The following is an 18,741-nucleotide window of genomic DNA, read 5'->3' on the forward strand; positions in this document are numbered from 1 at the left end:
AGCATCTGCCCTGAGCATCTTGGCTTGGCCAGGGACCCGCGGTCTCGTCTCAGTGGGTGCAAACTGATCTCCCAGACTGCTCAGGGGTGTGTGTTAATATTTTGGAGTCCTTGGGATATTTTGCACCCACAGAGAGTGGTTTGCAAGACATGCATCAGGCTTCCAACTCTTTCTGTGCCGTTTACCCCTCCAAACTAGTGCCAGAAAACTTGTGCTGCCCCTGAACACAGTGTTTCCCCTCACCCCAGGGCAGCTGTGGAGGGCAGCCCCAGCCGTACACCTGCAAGCCCAGGCTTTGCGCTCCTGCTCCGTCAATTTGGCAGTGCAGGAAGGGTCTGCGATGTGGAGCAGGAAAGGCAGGGGATGAAGGCAGCGGGTATTATGTCACATCCTGTGCATAGCAGAAGCACTGTCAGTGTCATTGATGGGGATGGGCAGGAGCCTGCTGCGGGAGCGACGCGGGGGTCTCTCCTAATAGGTCCGAGAGGAAGGAGACAGTCTCTTTGTGCCGCCAAACACAACAAGAGCGTCAGCAGAGTTATCTGTATTGTTGACAGTAAGTGAAATAATTTCTCGGCAAACTTCAAAATTCGCATTTAGGGATGAGGAATAGGGGCAATTAAAGGGGAAGCGGCGCATTGCCGGTGCCCCCAACTCCCTCCCTCATGCATCTCGTGCTGCTGCGTTCGGGTTCATCGCCCGAGAGGCCACGTGTATTGGTGTGAGCGTTGCGGGGGACGGAGCTTGAGCGAAGCCCAGCATCCGAGACTCCCCAGCAAGCCGCTGTGGCGCGGACTGGTCACGGTGGGAGGCAGCCAAAGGGCTGTGGATGGTGTCAAGTCTCAGCTCAAAGGCACTGAGGGTCTAAGTGGAATGCGGAGATGGGATGCGGGGTGGCACCATGTGAAGGAGGGCTGTGTAGGGGAGCCGGGATGAGATGTGGGTCTGGGCTCCCAGGATATTATTCCCCCCGTTTGCTGCTGGGTTTTCTCCAGGTGAACCACAGAGCTGGGATGGATTTATTTCCCTCCAGTCTGACAGGTGCTTTATTGTCTTTTGTCCCTTCCAGCCTCGTAAGGCTGGGTTTCTTCTGGAGATGGGTACGGCGCCTTCAGGAGACTGTTTAATGGGGGTTTGTCTTTGTGCTTAATTAGATCCCTTCAAGGGAAAACCTCCTGGCCTGCTTTATTATCCAGCTTTGTCAGAGCTTGTCTGCTTTATCTAAACACTTTGCAGAAGTCTCTTTACCTGTTTGCTTACTGGAGACATTATCATAATCCTGGTCAATTGGAAATAGGCAGCAAAGTCGGCTCAGCAGGCGAGGGAGTGCTGGTGGCTTAGCAGCTAACTGGGATCACTTTCTGAGGCAGGTAAAGATGCTGGCGGGGTGCTCCTCCTGTTGGGGTGTGGGCCTTTGAAGTGAAAATGCCAGGGGTGCAAGAAAAGCCACAGTGGGAATGTGAGGTCTGGTGAGAAGGTGCCATCAGAAATGCCAGGCTGTCTGTGGCTGCTGATGGACAGTGTCTTTTCTGCTGGTGGTGGCCCTGACACATCACTAGGCGGTGCAGGAGGGCTTGTTATTTGAAGGGTGATGGCTTGTCTGCTCCTGCCAGGGAAGAGGAGCATGGTGCAAAGCCAGCAGAGCCAGAGGGTCTTGGTTCCAAATTACCTATTGAGTGGCAGCAACTGAAAAGCGAACTCGAGGGATGGGGTGGAGGAGGAGGAGCCTTTGCCTCCTTGCTCTTAGAAGAAGGATTCTTCCCTCCTAGTTGCTGCCCTGAGCAGTTTTGAGGATGGTGGGGCCAAAGGAGGGCGGTGCTGTCCTTGAATCCCTCTGCACTTGTTTGAGGTGCAGCTCTGAGCTGCCATAAATGCAGAAGAAATGACCCCCAGCTCTCAGGCAGCCCGGCCTGACCCCAGATCTCTGCAGGTAGCACCCCCAGTGCCAGCCAGAGCTGGGCAGCAATGGTCCAATGTACCTGGTGACGGCACGAGCTCCTCGTCCCTGTCACTTCAAACCCAAGTCCTTATGCTTCAGCCCTAATGAGGGGACCTGAGAGTACCTCGCAGGGTTGTAGTCTGGATATTTATGTGAGTGCAGACATGCAAGTTGTCTGTTTTACATATTGCTGCCCTGATTTTTCCATGCACGCAATGAATAATTTACAGAAGCCGTGTGTAAGTATCTCTTTATTATTCATTATAATGAAGTGAGACAGCAGTAATAGTCCACTAGACCGGAATCCCCCAGGGCTGAACTTAAGTCGGCCACGCTTAGCTCTCCCCCAGTTAATTTGAATGAAGGGAGGGCTCAGCTTCCCGATGAGGACGATGCTGTCCGAGGGCACGAGGCCACCTCAGTCCAGCGGAGCAGAGCCGGTGTGTCCGCAAGCACTGGGGCGCATCCGACACCTGGGCAGGCTCCCGGCATGCCGGCAGTGCGGCAGCGGGCATGGAGGGCCATCCGTCTTCCCCAGCATCCGTCTGTGGTGTGGCTTGGCGGAGACGTACAGCTCCTGCAAGGGGAAAATTGCTTGTTCGTGGGAGGATATATGGCTCATTCGTCTGAACCGAGCGCCTGGGGGGACCCTCAAACATGCCAAGTATCGCCTCGTCCCCCCTGCCCGATTAATAATCTCAATCGAGGTGACGATCTGCAGTCCCAGCAAGGGAGGTGTATAACACCCCCAAAGCCTCTGCAGGAGAGGCACCATGGTGAGGACAAGGACAGGGACAGCCCGCTGGCCCATCTCTGAATTTACTGGCACGTGGAGAGGGACCAGCACGTCTCGTGATTGACTGTAGGTGCTTTTCCCAAAGATCTCACCTGCACAAAGCTGCAGCGGCTCTGCCGCCATCGGCACAAGCGTGCACCTAGCTTGCTTTGCCTGGTGTGCTTTTTACACCGAGAAAAAAGCTCCCCTACCACCGTCCTCGAGCGGGAAAGGCGAAGCTCCTGAGAAATGCCAGGCTCTTAATTTAGCCAAATGCTTGGCAGTTTTGCTGCGGGTGCCGTGGCGGCAAGAGGCGGCCAGAAGTAAATAGATCAAGAAAAATCTATCAAACAGAATGAAAAAGCCATGTTCTCCGGGAACATTTTAATTCCCTTCCTTCCCCTCACACCACCACCACCCCCTCCCCCCCCAACCTCCCCCTTCTGTTCTTTGCCAAGCGTAAGTCAGCGCCGCGGACCGGAGCTGCTGAGCCTCAGAGCGGGGAGGGCAGGAGCCAGGCAGGAAATAAATAATGGAAACGACCGCGCTGCGTTTTCCAGGCACTTGTAGGATTTACAGCTGCTTATCCAAATGTTCCCTTCTCTTTCCCGCACCCCGGCTTCACCGTCTCCGTCTGTTTCTCTTCTTCCCCTCTCCTCGTGCCTGTGGCGCAGCCCCTCTCCCCCGGCAGTGGGTGTGTATATCACCCCGGGGATGGCTTGAGGGCCGTGCCCACGAGCAGAACTGTCAGCACATTTTACAACTTCATCTGAGATTCTCCCCACACAGCGAGGACGAGGAGGGGGGGTGGCAGGGGAGGGGGGTTGTGCGTGGAAAGTCTGCGCAGCTTGCGGAGGTCAAACGTAATGGGATTTTCATCTGCAGTTCCCCAGCTCTGCAATAAATAAATAAAATAAGGCTTTTTTTTTTGGTGAACCCACCGTTTCTGTTAAATCAGGCGATGGGGTGGTGGGTGGGATGTGGCAACAGGGTGGCCTGGCTAGGGTCCCATGATGCTCAAATCCCCTTTTGGGATTCGGGGTGCTCGCTGCGCATGTTACCCCGCATCTGTGACCATGTGTCTGTGTCTGTTCCTTTGCAGGTGTACTGTGGATGACAGGGTCACACGGGTAGCATGGTTGAACCGCAGCACCATCCTGTATGCTGGCAATGACAAGTGGTCTATAGACAACCGCGTGGTCATCCTCTCCAACACCAAGACCCAGTACAGCATCAAGATACACAATGTGGACGTGTATGATGAAGGCCCCTACACCTGCTCCGTGCAGACAGACAATCACCCCAAGACTTCACGTGTCCATCTCATCGTGCAAGGTAGGTCATGTCTAACATGCTACTGCCAAAATGTTTGGTACATCTGGATTTATGAACAGTTTGGAAGCGATGAGGATGTAGTGATAAGACCAATATCCATTACTCTGGGGGCTGAGAGGCACAGGGTCAAGTCCCTGCCATGCTGGTGAGGAGGTGGGACTCACGTCATCCTTGCTGTGTTGCACTGTCATCATATGGAGCAGAGGATGCCTGGGAACTGAAACTGCGGCTGGCATCTTCCTCCTTTTGCCCCCCTTGCCTGTTCCTGCTCTGAATTTGACCCGTCCCTGCTCTGAATTTGACCCGGGCCCTGCGACTTGGTACCTTCGTGGCTCGGGGAGCTGTTAGTGAAGTGCTCAGGAATGCTTCTGAAGATGCTTTGGGAGGGCCAGAAGGAAAGCATAGTGGAGGAGCTGACTCCAGCAGGTTTGGGGATAGAGCGTGGATTGCATGAGCATGTTGAAGTTGCTGCAGGGCCACAAAGGGTTTTTGGCACAGGGCTGCTTTGTGGGCAGTGTGTTGGTATAGCAGATACTGTTGAGTTACAATGCAGTGATCCCGAGACTGCTCTGGCAGGGAGGATCTGGGTGCTGGCAGATCAGAGGTTCCCATAGCACTCCAGTGGATGCTGCCGCTGGATCCTTGCAGCTTTGCACTGGCTACTGGCTTTTGTCCGGTCCCTAGATTAATTTTTCAGAGTTAGTGTTAGTTCAGGTTAGATAAAGATAATGAAAGTTTCCTAATCCTCTGAAAGAAGATTTATCTGGCTGAGTAGAAAGCTCTCGGAATACAATAAAGCGTGTATAAAACCAGGACCTAATCTTTCCTTTAATTTCAAACAGCTGATGGGTATTGATTTTGCAATGAGAAAATCTGAAAAAATTTCTTGGCTTCGACATGTCTCTGAGAAGTCCCCAACACAGATATGTATGTGTTTATGTGTCCTTCTCATTTGGAAGAGGCAGGGTCTGAGTGCGCCCACCCATCCAAGCAGTTCTCCTGCTGAGTCTTGGTGGGAGCAGGTCAGGGGGAGGTGGCCCTCGATGAACAGTGCTCAGCTCGGGAAGAGAGGAGTGTAGGAGCTCTGGGAGCATCCCCTCTGTCCCTTTTTGAGTGGCATGCTGTCCATCTACAGAGTTTAATCTGTTTATCCTGTCTGCTCTCTAATCGTGCTAATCCATCCAGTCAACACCAGTGACACATGCGAGTGCTTTGCACCTAATGAAATTAGGTGAAGGGGTATCAGTGCTTAGCGCCCGCTCCCCTCGCCCCTTTTTGGATGGGATCTGTGATGCTGGGCTTGGGCAAACAAAGGCAAGGGATGGTTTCCATCCAGGGTGACTGTCTGGTGGCGAGGCGTCCCTAAATGTGCTGGGAAGAGTTCCTTTGGGGGTAAATGTGCTTTCTGGCAGCTCAGACTGAATGTCATTGCTCACCAGCCCCATTGGCACAGCCAAGGGCTGGTAGTTTCCAGGGAAAGAGCCAGTTTTCTGCTAGGGCAAAGGACATGGCACTTTGCTCCATGCTGGGAGAAGGGAGTGGTTTACCAGAGGCACGTTTGGTCTCAGTGGTACGTGCAAGCAGAGCAGGGATGGGATGGAAGCCTTGTTTCTACTGCTGTTCTCCTAGCACTAAATACGGCCTCAAAAAGGTTGGGGGACCCCCCCTCTTTTGGCGAGGAGGCAGCCATCCCAGCAGCAGTGGCCCAGGGACCACTGGGGATGGCTGCACATGCCCCAGTGGCATGCATCACCCATGCCAGCTGGCCAGTGCGCAGGCGGTAATGACCGGTTAGCAACCACGTTCAGGTCAATTAATTTATATTTGTATTGTGCAAAACTAAAAGTTGGCTGGATGGAATATTGATTCTTTGTCCCCGTATTCAATCGGGTTTTAATTGTGCTACTGCAGGGCCTGGCCTTCCCTCCTAGCAACCCGGCGATAAATCTGCCGGGGAGTTGCAGTCAACAGTAAATGTGTCTCTTAGTGTCGTTATTAATATGTCTCTTGGATTGGTTCATTGCAGCAGCCACTAACGAGGCTTTATATGAGTGTAAATGGCAGGGAGCCGGGGCAGGGGGGTGGGTTGTCTCTATTTTCCTCATATTTTGGGGGTACCTCTCGTGACAATGGGCCAGATGCTTTCAGGGACACACGCAGGACTTATGGCATGCCTGAGTGTACTGGGGAGCATTTTGAAGGTAGAGCAAGCTGGCATTTAATCTCATACAAGTGGAAGAGGAGTCACCTCATCTGCCTCTTGCCATAAACAGCTTGAGCGGAGGACACCATGCAGCTGGGCCTTGGCTGAGCCCTCCTGCCTCCCATTGCAGGATGCAGGGCTTATTATTTCAGTCTGAAGAGCGGAGCACGGGGTCAGTGGTTTGGTGAAAGCTCTGGCTTCTACAGTTAGTGGCCCAGAGGAGAGCAAGCCCCACATTCTCCTCATAGCAGTGCCAACACGGCGTCGCTTTGGGATCCACGTGCCACGTGGTGTCCTGTCTGGCAGAGATCTTGGTGGCAGACGTTGATACCAGCCATTGGTGCCTAATAGCAGCAGGCTTTGGTATTCCTCAGATGTCCTCTGTTTCTGATTTATTTAGCGAACCCTCCTCTGTACTGCCTTAATCCTACTCACCATAGATTTTTCATTAAAACCTCTCCTGGCTGTTGGCATTGTTACTGTTAGTTTCTGGTCGGCACAATCCATTTTCCTGTCTCAGTGTCGTGCTGCTTTCCTCCCCCCGGGAGCCAGGTCAGCTTTTGAAGGACCATGGCCTCCATTTCCTGTGGTGAGGCTGTGGTTGGCTTTCCAAATTCACGTAAGGATGCTCTCCCGGAGCTGGCCTCTTGTCCCTTGTCACATCCACCGCCTCTCAAAGTGGCACCCAGGCAGGCGTAGCTCTTCAGCAAGCGTCTCAGAAGCAAATCGAGTCTTTATTTTTAACTTCTTCCTGATAACAACTGGCTCTTTGGAGCCTCTGAAAGTCCAACCCTCCCCTGCACTGTGCCAGCTTCGTTGAGCTCTTCTTCCCTGACACAAACTGTGCTCTGGGCTCCCCCCAGTACCACAGATTTCTCCAGAGCTGCAGCTAAGCTTGCTTTTATCGTGCTACCTTTGATATCCAAGGAGGAGCTGAGAACGCAATACTACTTATTAAAACCTTACCAGGAGGCTGTACGGCACACATGAGGAGGCGAGGGGAGCGGCTCAGCCTTCGTTGGTAGTCATAGAAAAGACCTGATAATATGCTCTAAACATAGAAAGTGCTTTATATATAATTTCTTTTTCAAGTGCTTAGTATTTAGGTGCTGGAGAGTTTGGCATAAGAGGTGTGGACATGGTATACAGAAGCAGCTGCAGCTCAGCTTGGAGGAGGGAAGGGGTGAGAGGTAGCGATGCTGTAACCTCTGGAGCAGGCTCACCTTCCTGCTCCAGAGATTCATCTGCACTTGGGATACTTAACCCTTTCTGGGTGGTTTGGGAGTTGGGGGTTTTTTTTGGTCTACCTAAGGAACAAGGTGCTAGTGAGGAAAAGAGACGGTGTGCAGCAAATGTGACGCAGAATGCCTCATACAAAATGTGGGCAGAGGTTCCCATTGCTTCATGTAGCATGCCAGGCTGGCAAGAGTTTGCATGGCTTAGAATGAGGGCTTGCAGGAATGGCCAAGGTGGTTCTCCAGGGCATGGAGCACGTCTCCATCTTGCTGGGTGACACATGCAAAGGGTTCATCGCCTGCACGTGCCACGCATTATGGTATGGTAGCCACGGGGTCGACTGGCCTCCATCCTGCTGGCAGCAATGAGAGGGTGTCCCAGGAGGAATGCAGCTCCTTGCACGGAGGTCTTGAAAAGCTGAGGGCCCAGGCCAGGCCCCCTGTACCTGCCCAAGCTCACCTGTTGGCATTTTTGGAACAAGTACACAAATAATACCAGGCAGTGGCTGAGATCTCCAGCCAGGGAGAGGAAGGAGATGCCTTTGCATGTGCCTCTTGCTGTCGAAGCTGCTCATCAGGTCAGGTGGCAAAGGGGCTTGTGACGTTTGACAGGGCACCATATCTGAGCACCCTTTGTCACATCTCTGGATCTAGACAAGTGTCCTTTGTTGATGACTGTTCAGAGGCTCAGCTCTGGTGAGCCCTCACTGCACTGGGTTAATTGTCCTGGCAGGGACGAGCAAAACAGTTAATTGAAGCAGGAAACTCTCCGTGAGGTCAGGCTCATAGGGACTGGGGATGGAGCAGGGGAAATAAAAAGGCAGGTTGCAGAAGCAGGCTGTGGGGAAACTCTTAAAGCTGCGGCGTGCACAAGGAAAAATCTGGAAGGATTTTTCTGGATTCCTTCAATCAGTGATTGAAGGAAGACACATCCGGGGTGGAAATACCCTCCCCCCCAAAAAAAAATACTAATAAAAAGATGAGAAGAAAGGCCCAGGGACTTGTAGAACAAAAGGAAGAGAAGGGAACATGTGCACGCAGAAGAGTACTGAGCATCAAAAGAACAGGAAGCAGTAAAGGGGCAAAATGAAAGAGTAATGAAGGAGTGAGGACATGGGGAGAGGGAGTGTCTGGAAAGAGGGCAAGCCTGACTTTCAGGAAGAAAACAGTGTGCATTACCGAGGTGGGAATGGCCACCGTCCTTCCAAGTGGCTGGCTTGAAGTATCACCCTAAAATCTGGACAGGGGTGAGAAGGAAGGATGGGATGGGGAGGAGCACCTAGAGAGCATCCTTGGCTCCCATTCTTGAGGCTTCTTGAAATCACTGAGAAGGAGCTGGTGAGAGCAGAGGTGTTGGGATGTGCTGTGGGGACCGGGAGCTGACGAAACAAAAGCACAGTGGCAGCTGATTAATTACAGCCAAAAGCAAAAACGGGGGAAGGGGAGGTTGGAACGGAGAAGTTGTTTCCCCATTATATTTCCGAACAGAAAGAACGTTGTAGCACACACACAAATAGCTCCCTGGGAAGCTGTCGCAGATGGAATAGATCAGAGGGATGCACTTCACTCTTGAGAGAGGCAATAATATGTTTATTGATATAAAACAAAAGGGTGTAATGGTGTTTGGTAATAAACGTGACAGTGATTAAGATTTGATGGTAAGGTAATCTTGATTAGTTAGTGCATAGAGAACAGGGCCAGATGAATCTATCAGGGAGACCCTCTTGTTGAGTCATGAGGTTCAGAAAGAATCCCCTTGCTTTCTAAACTCCTGCTCAGAGAGGAGCCCAGGATTCAGTCTTAGTCCCAGAGAAGCACTCTCACTGCCTAATTGTTCATAAATTTACTGTCAGGTGGTTACACAGTGGTTTTATCGTTTTCCCTGTCTCAAGGCAAAAAAAAAAAAAGCCTGGAGAAAAAGGGTGTGTGGCGAGTGGTTGGGAGACATGGCCTAGCACAGGGTATTTGATTTGGGTGGTGCTTTATTTCCACACACACCCCCACTTCAGTTGTGCTCAAATAGTGTGCTGAAAGAGAGGCAGGAGGATGCAGTCAACAAGGGGAATATCAGCCAGGCTGGAGAAAAAAATAGTATCTCATCTCCGCGGCAGAGAGGATGTGTTTGAAATGTGCCTGTTTTATGAGCCTTTCTGTAAAAAATGGATCACACAAAGGGTGTTTTACCAGGGAAAACTGTGAAAAAGGGGGTGTTTAAGATGCAGAGAAGAAAAAGGGAAGATCTCCTACAAAAAAAACAGATGCACCTGTAGAGTGTGTGAGGCAGTGGTGTGGCATCTGCTCACCAGCCTGGGAAATTTGACAAAAAATCATTCCCTTGACCGAACTGTAGCTGTCAGATGTGTTTAATCCATCATTTGGATAAAACCAACTCTGACGAGCCTCTCGGATTGGGTCAGAGTGGTTTTGATCAGAGGCGATAATCTTTGCTGCCGAGCAGCAACACTTTGTTAAAACTCCTGACATTGTTTCTTTGCACCATATTTTGGGGCTGTGTGGTGAACTAGCATTGGCTCCAGCAAGCATCCCACCCTTGCTAGGGTGGCAGTGTCACCCCTCGGAGGGCATGAGCCCCTGCGGCAGCTGGAGGGGTGAAGGAGCAATGTGAAATTCATGTCTCCCCAAAACAGGAGAGGGGGTGGTAAGTGAGGTGCGAGGGTGAGAGCACGCCCTGCCACAGGTGGGATGGTGGTGCCTGTGGAGGGTATTGTCTTGCAGGGGAGTGACAGGACCTATCCCACGAGACGTGGCAAAGTGGCCTTTGGTGGTTTGAAGACATTCCTCCATCATCTTGCTTTATCAAAGGTGTAGGAAGAGGTCTCTTTTAATGGATTTGGAGCTAACGATGTGGAGGACGGACATCAGTTGTCTATCAGCCGTGGCACTCACACAGGCTCTCTGCTCCGAGGCGTGATCTGGCAGCTAAAAATAGTCCTGGGCCACGACGGCGAGCGCCTCCGGTAAGGATCGGTGCTAAGGAGCGGCTGGGGGATGAGTCAGCCTGCGTGCGGTGGTGTGTGTCAGCATCACGTGTAGTCAGCGATCACGCAGCGGTTACCAACACGCTGCATCTTCCCGCACGGTTTAGCAGGGAAGAGGCATCCTCGCTGGGCCAGGCAGCATCCACCCCTCCTTGCGCTTGGGTGCCTGGAAGTGGCTCGCTGGATGCCATGCCTGGCCCCGCAGGGCTATCGGTGCTCCCCGGTTTGGGAAGGAGGGGAGACAGGGTGTCACGGTCCCCGCAAGCGATGGCAGAAACCAGTGTGTGTCCCAGTCCAACAGGGAGTATGAATTGGCGCATAGGGCGGTTCGGGACTGGAGCAGTAAAGGAAGGAGATAAATCACAGGCTTATTGTTATTGAATTTAGTGGCATCGCTTTCACATTCAATTTCTCTCTCCGGCTTTCCGAACAAACAAGAAATTACAGGGCAAATGTATTTTTTGGCCGACCAAATATTGTAAGCTGGGACTCTTCAGCCTTGAGAAGAGAAGACTAAGGGGGGGAGCTAATTAAAGCTTATAATTATCTGAAGCAGGAGATGCAGGGGGAATCAGCCAGCCCCTTTTCAGTGGCCTGTGGGGACAGGACAAGGGGCAATGGCTGCAAGTTGGAGCACAGGAAGTTCCGCACCAATATCCGGAAGAACTTTTTCACAGTGAGGGTGACAGAGCCCTGGAATAGGCTGCCCCGGGAGGTGGTGGAGTCTCCATCTCTGGAGATATTCAAGACCCGTCTGGATGCCTATCTGAGTGATATTTCCTAGGGAGCTGCTTTAGCAGGGGGGTTGGACCAGATGATCTCTTGAGGTGATTCTCTTCTCTCCCTCTCCCTCTCCCTCTCCCTCTCCCTCTCCCTCTCCCTCTCCCTCTCCCTCTCCCTCTCCCTCTCCCTCTCCCTCTCCCTCTCCCTCTCCCTCTCCCTCTCCCTCTCCCTCTCCCTCTCCCTCTCCCTCTCCCTCCTTCTCCCCTCCCTTCCCCTCCCTGTGAGACCAAGCAAGACTGCGGGCTATTCCATTCCATTCCATTCCATTCCATTCCATTCCATTCCATTCCATTCCATTCCATTCCATTCTATTTGATTCTATTCTATTCTACTTATATTCTATATTAACTTACCTGTGAGACCAAGCAAGATTCGATTCGATTCCATGCCATTCCATTCCATGCCATTCCATTCCATTCCATTCTATTCTATTCTATTCTATTCCATTCCATTCCATTCCATTCCATTCCATTCCATTCCATTCCATTCCATTCCATTCCATTCTATTGTATTCTATTCTATTCTATTCCATTCCATTCTATTGTATTCTATTCTATTCTATTCCATTCCATTCTATTCTATTCTATTCTACTCTATTCTATTCTACTCTATTCTATTCTATTCTATTCTACTCTATTCTACTCTATTCTATTCTATTCTACTCTATTCTATTCTACTCTATTCTATTCTATTCGATTCTATTCTATTCTATTCTATTCTATTCTATTCTATTCTGTTCTGTTCTGTTCTGTTCTGTTCTGTTCTATTCTATTCTATTCTGTTCTGTTCTGTTCTATTCTATTCTATTCTGTTCTGTTCTATTCTATTCCATGCCATTCTATTCTACTCTATTCTATTCTACTCTATTCTATTCTACTCGATTCTATTCTATTCGATTCTATTCTATTCTATTCTATTCTATTCTATTCTGTTCTGTTCTGTTCTGTTCTGTTCTGTTCTATTCTATTCTATTCTGTTCTGTTCTGTTCTATTCTATTCTATTCTGTTCTGTTCTATTCTATTCCATGCCATTCTATTCTACTCTATTCTATTCTACTCTATTCTATTCTACTCTATTCGATTCTATTCGATTCGATTCTATTCGATTCGATTCTACTCTATTCTATTCGATTCTATTCTGTTCTATTCTGTTCTATTCTGTTCTATTCTACTCTATTCTACTCTATTCTACTCTATTCTATTCTATTCTATTCTATTCTATTCTATTCTATTCTGTTCTATTCTATTGTATTCCATTCCATTCTATTCTGTTCTGTTCTATTCTATTCTATTCTATTCTATTCTATTCTATTCTATTCTATTCTATTCTATTCTATTCTATTCTATTCTATTCTGTTCTATTCTATTCTGTTCTATTCCATTCTATTCTACTCTATTCTATTCCATTCTATTCTATTCTATTCTATTCTATTCTATTCTATTCTATTCTATTCTATTCTATTCTATTCTATTCTATTCTATTGTATTCTATTCTATTCTGTTCTATTCTGTTCTATTCCATTCTATTCTACTCTATTCTATTCTATTCTATTCTATTCTATTCTATTCTATTCTATCGCATTCTATTCTATTCTATTCTATTCTGTTCTATTCTGTTCTATTCCATTCTATTCTACTCTATTCTATTCTATTCTATTCTATTCTATCGCATTCTATTCTATTCTATTCTATTCTGTTCTATTCTGTTCTATTCCATTCTATTCTACTCTATTCTATTCTATTCTATTCTATTCTATTCTATTCTATTCTATTCTATTCTATTCTATTCTATTCTATCGCATTCTATTCTATTCTATTCTATTCTATTCTATTCTATTCTATTCTATTCTATTCTGTTCTGTTCTGTTCTGTTCTGTTCTGTTCTATTCTATTCTGTTCTGTTCTGTTCTGTTCTATTCTATTCTATTCTATTCTATTCTGTTCTGTTCTGTTCTGTTCTATTCTATTCTATTCTGTTCTGTTCTGTTCTATTCTATTCTATTCTGTTCTGTTCTATTCTATTCCATGCCATTCTATTCTACTCTATTCTATTCTACTCTATTCTATTCTACTCTATTCGATTCTATTCGATTCGATTCTATTCGATTCGATTCTACTCTATTCTATTCGATTCTATTCTGTTCTATTCTGTTCTATTCTGTTCTATTCTACTCTATTCTACTCTATTCTACTCTATTCTATTCTATTCTATTCTATTGTATTCTATTCTATTCTATTCTATTCTGTTCTATTCCATTCTATTCTACTCTATTCTATTCCATTCTATTCTATTCTATTCCATTCTATTCTATTCTATTCTATTCTATTCTATTCTATTCTATTCTATTCTATTCTATTCTATTGTATTCTATTCTATTCTGTTCTATTCTGTTCTATTCCATTCTATTCTACTCTATTCTATTCTATTCTATTCTATTCTATCGCATTCTATTCTATTCTATTCTATTCTATCCTATTGCATTCTATTCTATTCTATTCTATTCTATTCTATTCTGTTCTATTCCATTCTATTCTACTCTATTCTATTCCATTCTATTCTATTCTATTCTATTCTATTCTATTCTATTCTATTCTATTCTATTCTATTGTATTCTATTCTATTCTGTTCTATTCTGTTCTATTCCATTCTATTCTACTCTATTCTATTCTATTCTATTCTATTCTATTCTATTCTATCGCATTCTATTCTATTCTATTCTATTCTATCCTATTGCATTCTATTCTATTCTATTCTATTCTATTCTATTCTATTCTATTCTATTCTATTCTATTCTATTCCATTCTATTCTATTCCATTCTATTCTATTCTATTCTATTCTATTCTATTCTATTCTATTCTATTCTATTCTATCCTATTGCATTCTATTCTATTCTATTCTATTCTATTCTATTCTGTTCTATTCTATTCCGTTCTATTCTATTCCGTTCTATTCCGTTCTATTCCGTTCTATTCCGTTCTATTCCATTCTATTCCATTCTATTCTATTCTGTTCTATTCTGTTCTACTCTATTCTACTCTATTCTATTCTATTGCATTCTATTCTATTCTATTCTATTCTGTTCTACTCTATTCTACTCTATTCTATTCTATTCTATTCTATTCTATTCTATTCTATTCTATTCTATTCTATTGCATTCTATTCTATTCTATTCTATTCTGTTCTGTTCTGTTCTGTTCTATTCTATTCCATGCCATTCCAGTCCATTCTGTAGTAACCGACCTGTGAGACCAAGCAAGATAAGATTCCCTTCCCTTCCCTTCCCTTCCCTTCCCTTCCCTTCCCTTCCCTTCCCTTCCCTTCCCTTCCCTTCCCTTCCCTTCCCTTCCCTTCCCTTCCCTTCCCTTCCCTCCCCTCCCCTCCCCTCCCCTCCCCTCCCCTCCCTCCCCTCCCCTCCCCTCCCCTCCCCTTCCCTTCCCTTCCCTTCCCTTCCCTTCCCTTCCCTTCCCTTCCCTTCCCTTCCCTTCCCTTCCCTTCCCTTCCCTCCCCTCCCCTCCCCTCCCCTCCCCTCCCCTCCCCTCCCCTCCCCTCCCTCCCCTCCCCCCCCTCCCCTCCCCTCCCCTCCCCTCCCCTCCCCTCCCCTCCCCTCCCCCCCTCCCCTCCCCCCCTCCCCCCCCTCCCCCCCCTCCCCTCCCCCCCTCCCCTCCCCCCCCTCCCCTCCCCCCCCTCCCCTCCCCCCCTCCCCTCCCCCCCCTCCCCCCCTCCCCTCCCCCCCCTCCCCTCCCCCCCCTCCCCCCCCTCCCCCCCCTCCCCTCCCCCCCTCCCCCCCCTCCCCCCCTCCCCCCTCCCCTCCCCCCCCTCCCCTCCCCCCCCTCCCCTCCCCCCCCTCCCCCCCCTCCCCTCCCCCCCCTCCCCCCCTCCCCTCCTCCCCTCCCCCCCTCCCCTCCCCCCCCTCCCCCCCTCCCCCCCTCCCCTCCCCCCCTCCCCCCCTCCCCCCCTCCCCTCCCCCCCTCCCCTCCCCCCCTCCCCTCCCCCCCTCCCCCCCTCCCCTCCCCCCCCTCCCCCCCTCCCCTCCCCTCCCCCCCCTCCCCTCCCCTCCCCTCCCCTCCCCCCCCTCCCCTCCCCTCCCCTCCCCTCCCCCCCTCCCCTCCCCTCCCCTCCCCTCCCCTCCCTTCCCTTCCCTTCCCTTCCCTTCCCTTCCATGCCATGCCATTCCATTCTACGCTATTCTATTCTATTCTATTCTACTCTATTCTACGCTATTCTATTCTATTCTACGCTATTCTATTTAATTCCATTCCATTCCATATTAACCTACCTGTGAGACCAAGCACGCTTTGATTCTATTCTTTTCTATTCAATTCTATTCGATTCTATTCTATTCGATTCTATTCTATGCTATGCTATTCTAATCTATTCTATTTAATTCCATTCCATTCCATATTAACCTACCTGTGAGACCAAGCAAGTTTCGATTCGGCTCTATTCGACTCTATTCTATTCGAGTCTATTCGATTCTATTCTATTCGATTCCATTCCATTCCATTCTATTCTATTTCTATTTCTAGTCTATTCTATTCTACATTATTCTACATTGCACATTTTTGTGTCTTGCAGTTCCCCCCCAGATTGTCAACATCTCGTCGGACATCACCGTGAATGAGGGCAGCAGCGTGACCCTCATGTGCTTGGCCTTTGGGAGACCAGAGCCCACCGTCACGTGGCGGCACCTCTCTGGGAAAGGTGAGACCACAGGGTTTGAGGAGGGGTCTTTCCCAGCCCATGTGGGATGGACTGATGTCGCCGTAGAGGTGGCTGGGGTGGCACCAAGTTTGCCCATGGTTTTCTGGTGCCTGTTGTGGAGGGGGGAGGTGCTGGCCCTTCAATGTGTCCTATTATGAGGGTGAGGATGCTTGTTAAGTGATCTTCCAAGTTTCCTGGGTGAAGGGTGATGGTGCCATGCGTTCGGGACGTCTCCCAGGGCAGGGCTTTGTCAGCGAGGACGAGTACCTGGAGATCACAGGCATCACGCGGGAGCAGTCTGGGGAGTATGAGTGCAGCGCTGTCAACGACGTGGCGGTCCCGGACGTGCGGAAAGTCAAGGTCACCGTCAACTGTGAGTGCAAGGGATGGAAGAATCAGGGTGGGGGTGTGCGCGTGGAGCCCAGCGTGATGCTGCATGGTGTCTCCACAGATCCACCATACATCTCGAATGCCAAGAACACGGGCGCTTCGGTGGGCCAGAAGGGCATCCTGCAGTGTGAGGCCTCGGCCGTCCCCGTGGCGGAGTTTCAGTGGTTCAAGGAGGACACCAGGTGAGGGGCTGCAGAGGAGGGGCCGACCGGGGCATGGCGTTGGAGGGGGGGCAGCCACACCAACTTTGGGGTTGAGGGTGGGATAAGGTGTGGTGGAAGGCTGAGATCAACTCATTTTGGTGGGTCTGAGCACTTGGCTAAGGGGGGTGTCAGGGTTTGCTCTCCCCGGGATGGTGGTTAAGGCAGGTGGACCTGCATGGGTCAGGCGGGGAGATGGTTTGTGGGGTGAAGGGCTCGTCTGAGTGGGGGCACATGTCGCTGTGCAGTGGTGTTGTCTGGTGGGGAGGGAGGTGGCTGGCACAGCGCTCTGAGCGTGTCATCCATGTTTCCCCACAGGTTAGCGAACGGACTGGAGGGCGTGCGGATCGAGAGCAAGGGCCGCCTGTCAACACTGACCTTCTTCAACGTCTCGGAGAAGGACTACGGCAACTACACATGCGTGGCCACAAACAAGCTGGGCAACACCAACGCCAGCATCATCTTGTACGGTAGGTGCCCTTTTGTCTTTAGCCAGGAGGTACCAAGCTGGACTAGAGTTGAATCCATCCAGCGGTGAGTCAGCCAGTAAGGCAGGCTTGCTGAAATACCAAGCAGTGATCCCTCGTCCAGAAAAGGGAGCAAAGAGACAAAGACGAGACAGACAGACAGACAGAAAGGCACAGGGAGATCCAGAGACAGAGTGGGAGCCAGGAAAACAAGATGACAGGCGAACAGGGTGGAGGAGAAAGAGCGAAGACCGAGAGACCCATAGAGAGACAGGGAGAAAGAAAAAAAAGACAGACTGACAGACACGAAGGCAGAGAGCAAGAGACCTGGGGGCAAAGACGCAGGGCTGTGGAGAGGCAGAAAACACAGACACTAAACCACAGAGCTGGATGCCAAAAGGGGGAGATGAAGGGACACGTCCACTTACAATTAATGTCCTCAAAATGCCCTTCGTGGTATCTGACACAACATGGGCTGGGTCCAATATTAATGGAGGCTGGGCCTTTTCCCCCACATAGGCGAACTGCGGCTCCCTTATCTTCCCATGAAGCCTGATTTTGCTCCCCAAAAGAGTATGATTTCTCTTTCCTCTTGAGCTCCAGGAGGATTTCCTGGTTTGGCTGATCGAGAGTCCAATGCTTATTGAAGGTGCTGCTTTAAAAAAAAAAACAAAAAAACAGAAAAACAAGCAGATTCCCAAAGTACTCTGCTAAATAGAGCCCCAAAACAGCTTAGGAAGTTTTCCTTCCAGAAATCCAGGGGTGCAGCTCTGCTTTCCTTGTTCTCCTTTTTGTAGATGGAAATCACATTTTCTTACCTCCACCCACCTGGCACCACCCCAGGTAGCCAGGACTGCTGATAAATGATGGGGAGTGGCTTGGTGAGCCCTTCTACCACCAGCTCCTGTAGTACTCCCAGCTGCATCTCATCCAGCTCCACCGACTTGTGTGTATCTTAGTGGGGTAGCAGGTTGTTAGCCATCTCCCCATGGGTTATGGGGGCTTCACTCTGCTCCCTGACTTGCAACTTAGGGCACTGGATACCCAGAGAAGTATTACTGTAGTATATAGTAAAATGTGTTATAGCTTTACTATTGAAGACTGAGCATGGCAGGGCTGGACTGGTGCCTGCGTGGGGCATATTCCTCTTCAAACAAGGACCATGCTTCCTCTAAACGTCCTTTGAGCTCCTTACCTAACTCCTAGATACAACCTGGACCCCATGCCAACACCCTCACTGGAAATGCTGTCTGAAACTCAACCACCCCCACACACCCCTTGGATGGGGAAGGGGTTGCCCTATCATGTCCCCTTGCCACCAGCCTTAACGCTGTCCTTTCTCTTCCTCTTTCTTTCCCCCCTGCCCAGGGCCAGGAGCGGTGCACGACGGTGGCAATGCAGCCTCCCGGGTGGCCGCCAGCCTCTGTCTCTGGGCCACCCTCCTCGCTCGCCTCCTCCTCGACTTTTGATAAGGGAGCGGAGGGTCCCGGGAGGCCCCACCGCGCCTCTCCCCCGCCGCGGGCTCGGCCCGCCGCGCCGCCCGAGGACTCCTCTCCGTCGGACGGGCGATGCGCCGGAGGATGGGCGGCGGTGCCGAGCGTCCGAGGATGGCCACGTCTCCCACGTGCCGGGATCGTTCTCGCCGCCGGTTATGCTGTACAGACCCCACCACGTGCCACCGGACTCTCACCTGCCACCGTCACCCCGGGGAC

General features: G+C 49.9%; 1 protein-coding gene across 1 annotated transcript in view; it reads left to right on the forward strand.

The window, feature by feature from the left end:
• Positions 1 to 18,498, forward strand: part of LOC311200593 (opioid-binding protein/cell adhesion molecule homolog) — a gene marked incomplete at both ends in the record, with an annotated part of 93,583 nt that extends 75,085 nt beyond the window's left edge. The window contains 6 exons of the mRNA XM_084274875.1: positions 3,817 to 4,049; positions 15,847 to 15,972; positions 16,211 to 16,345; positions 16,424 to 16,544; positions 16,881 to 17,032; positions 18,398 to 18,498. Coding sequence (XP_084131001.1) covers positions 3,817 to 4,049; positions 15,847 to 15,972; positions 16,211 to 16,345; positions 16,424 to 16,544; positions 16,881 to 17,032; positions 18,398 to 18,498 — 868 coding nt within the window. The remainder of the gene's footprint in view (positions 1 to 3,816; positions 4,050 to 15,846; positions 15,973 to 16,210; positions 16,346 to 16,423; positions 16,545 to 16,880; positions 17,033 to 18,397) is intronic.
• Between the last annotated feature and the right edge of the window lie 243 nt (positions 18,499 to 18,741).

The sequence above is a fragment of the Gallinula chloropus genome, assembly GCF_964237585.1.
Source record: "Gallinula chloropus genome assembly, chromosome: 24".
In the NCBI taxonomy this organism is placed as follows: domain Eukaryota; kingdom Metazoa; phylum Chordata; class Aves; order Gruiformes; family Rallidae; genus Gallinula; species Gallinula chloropus.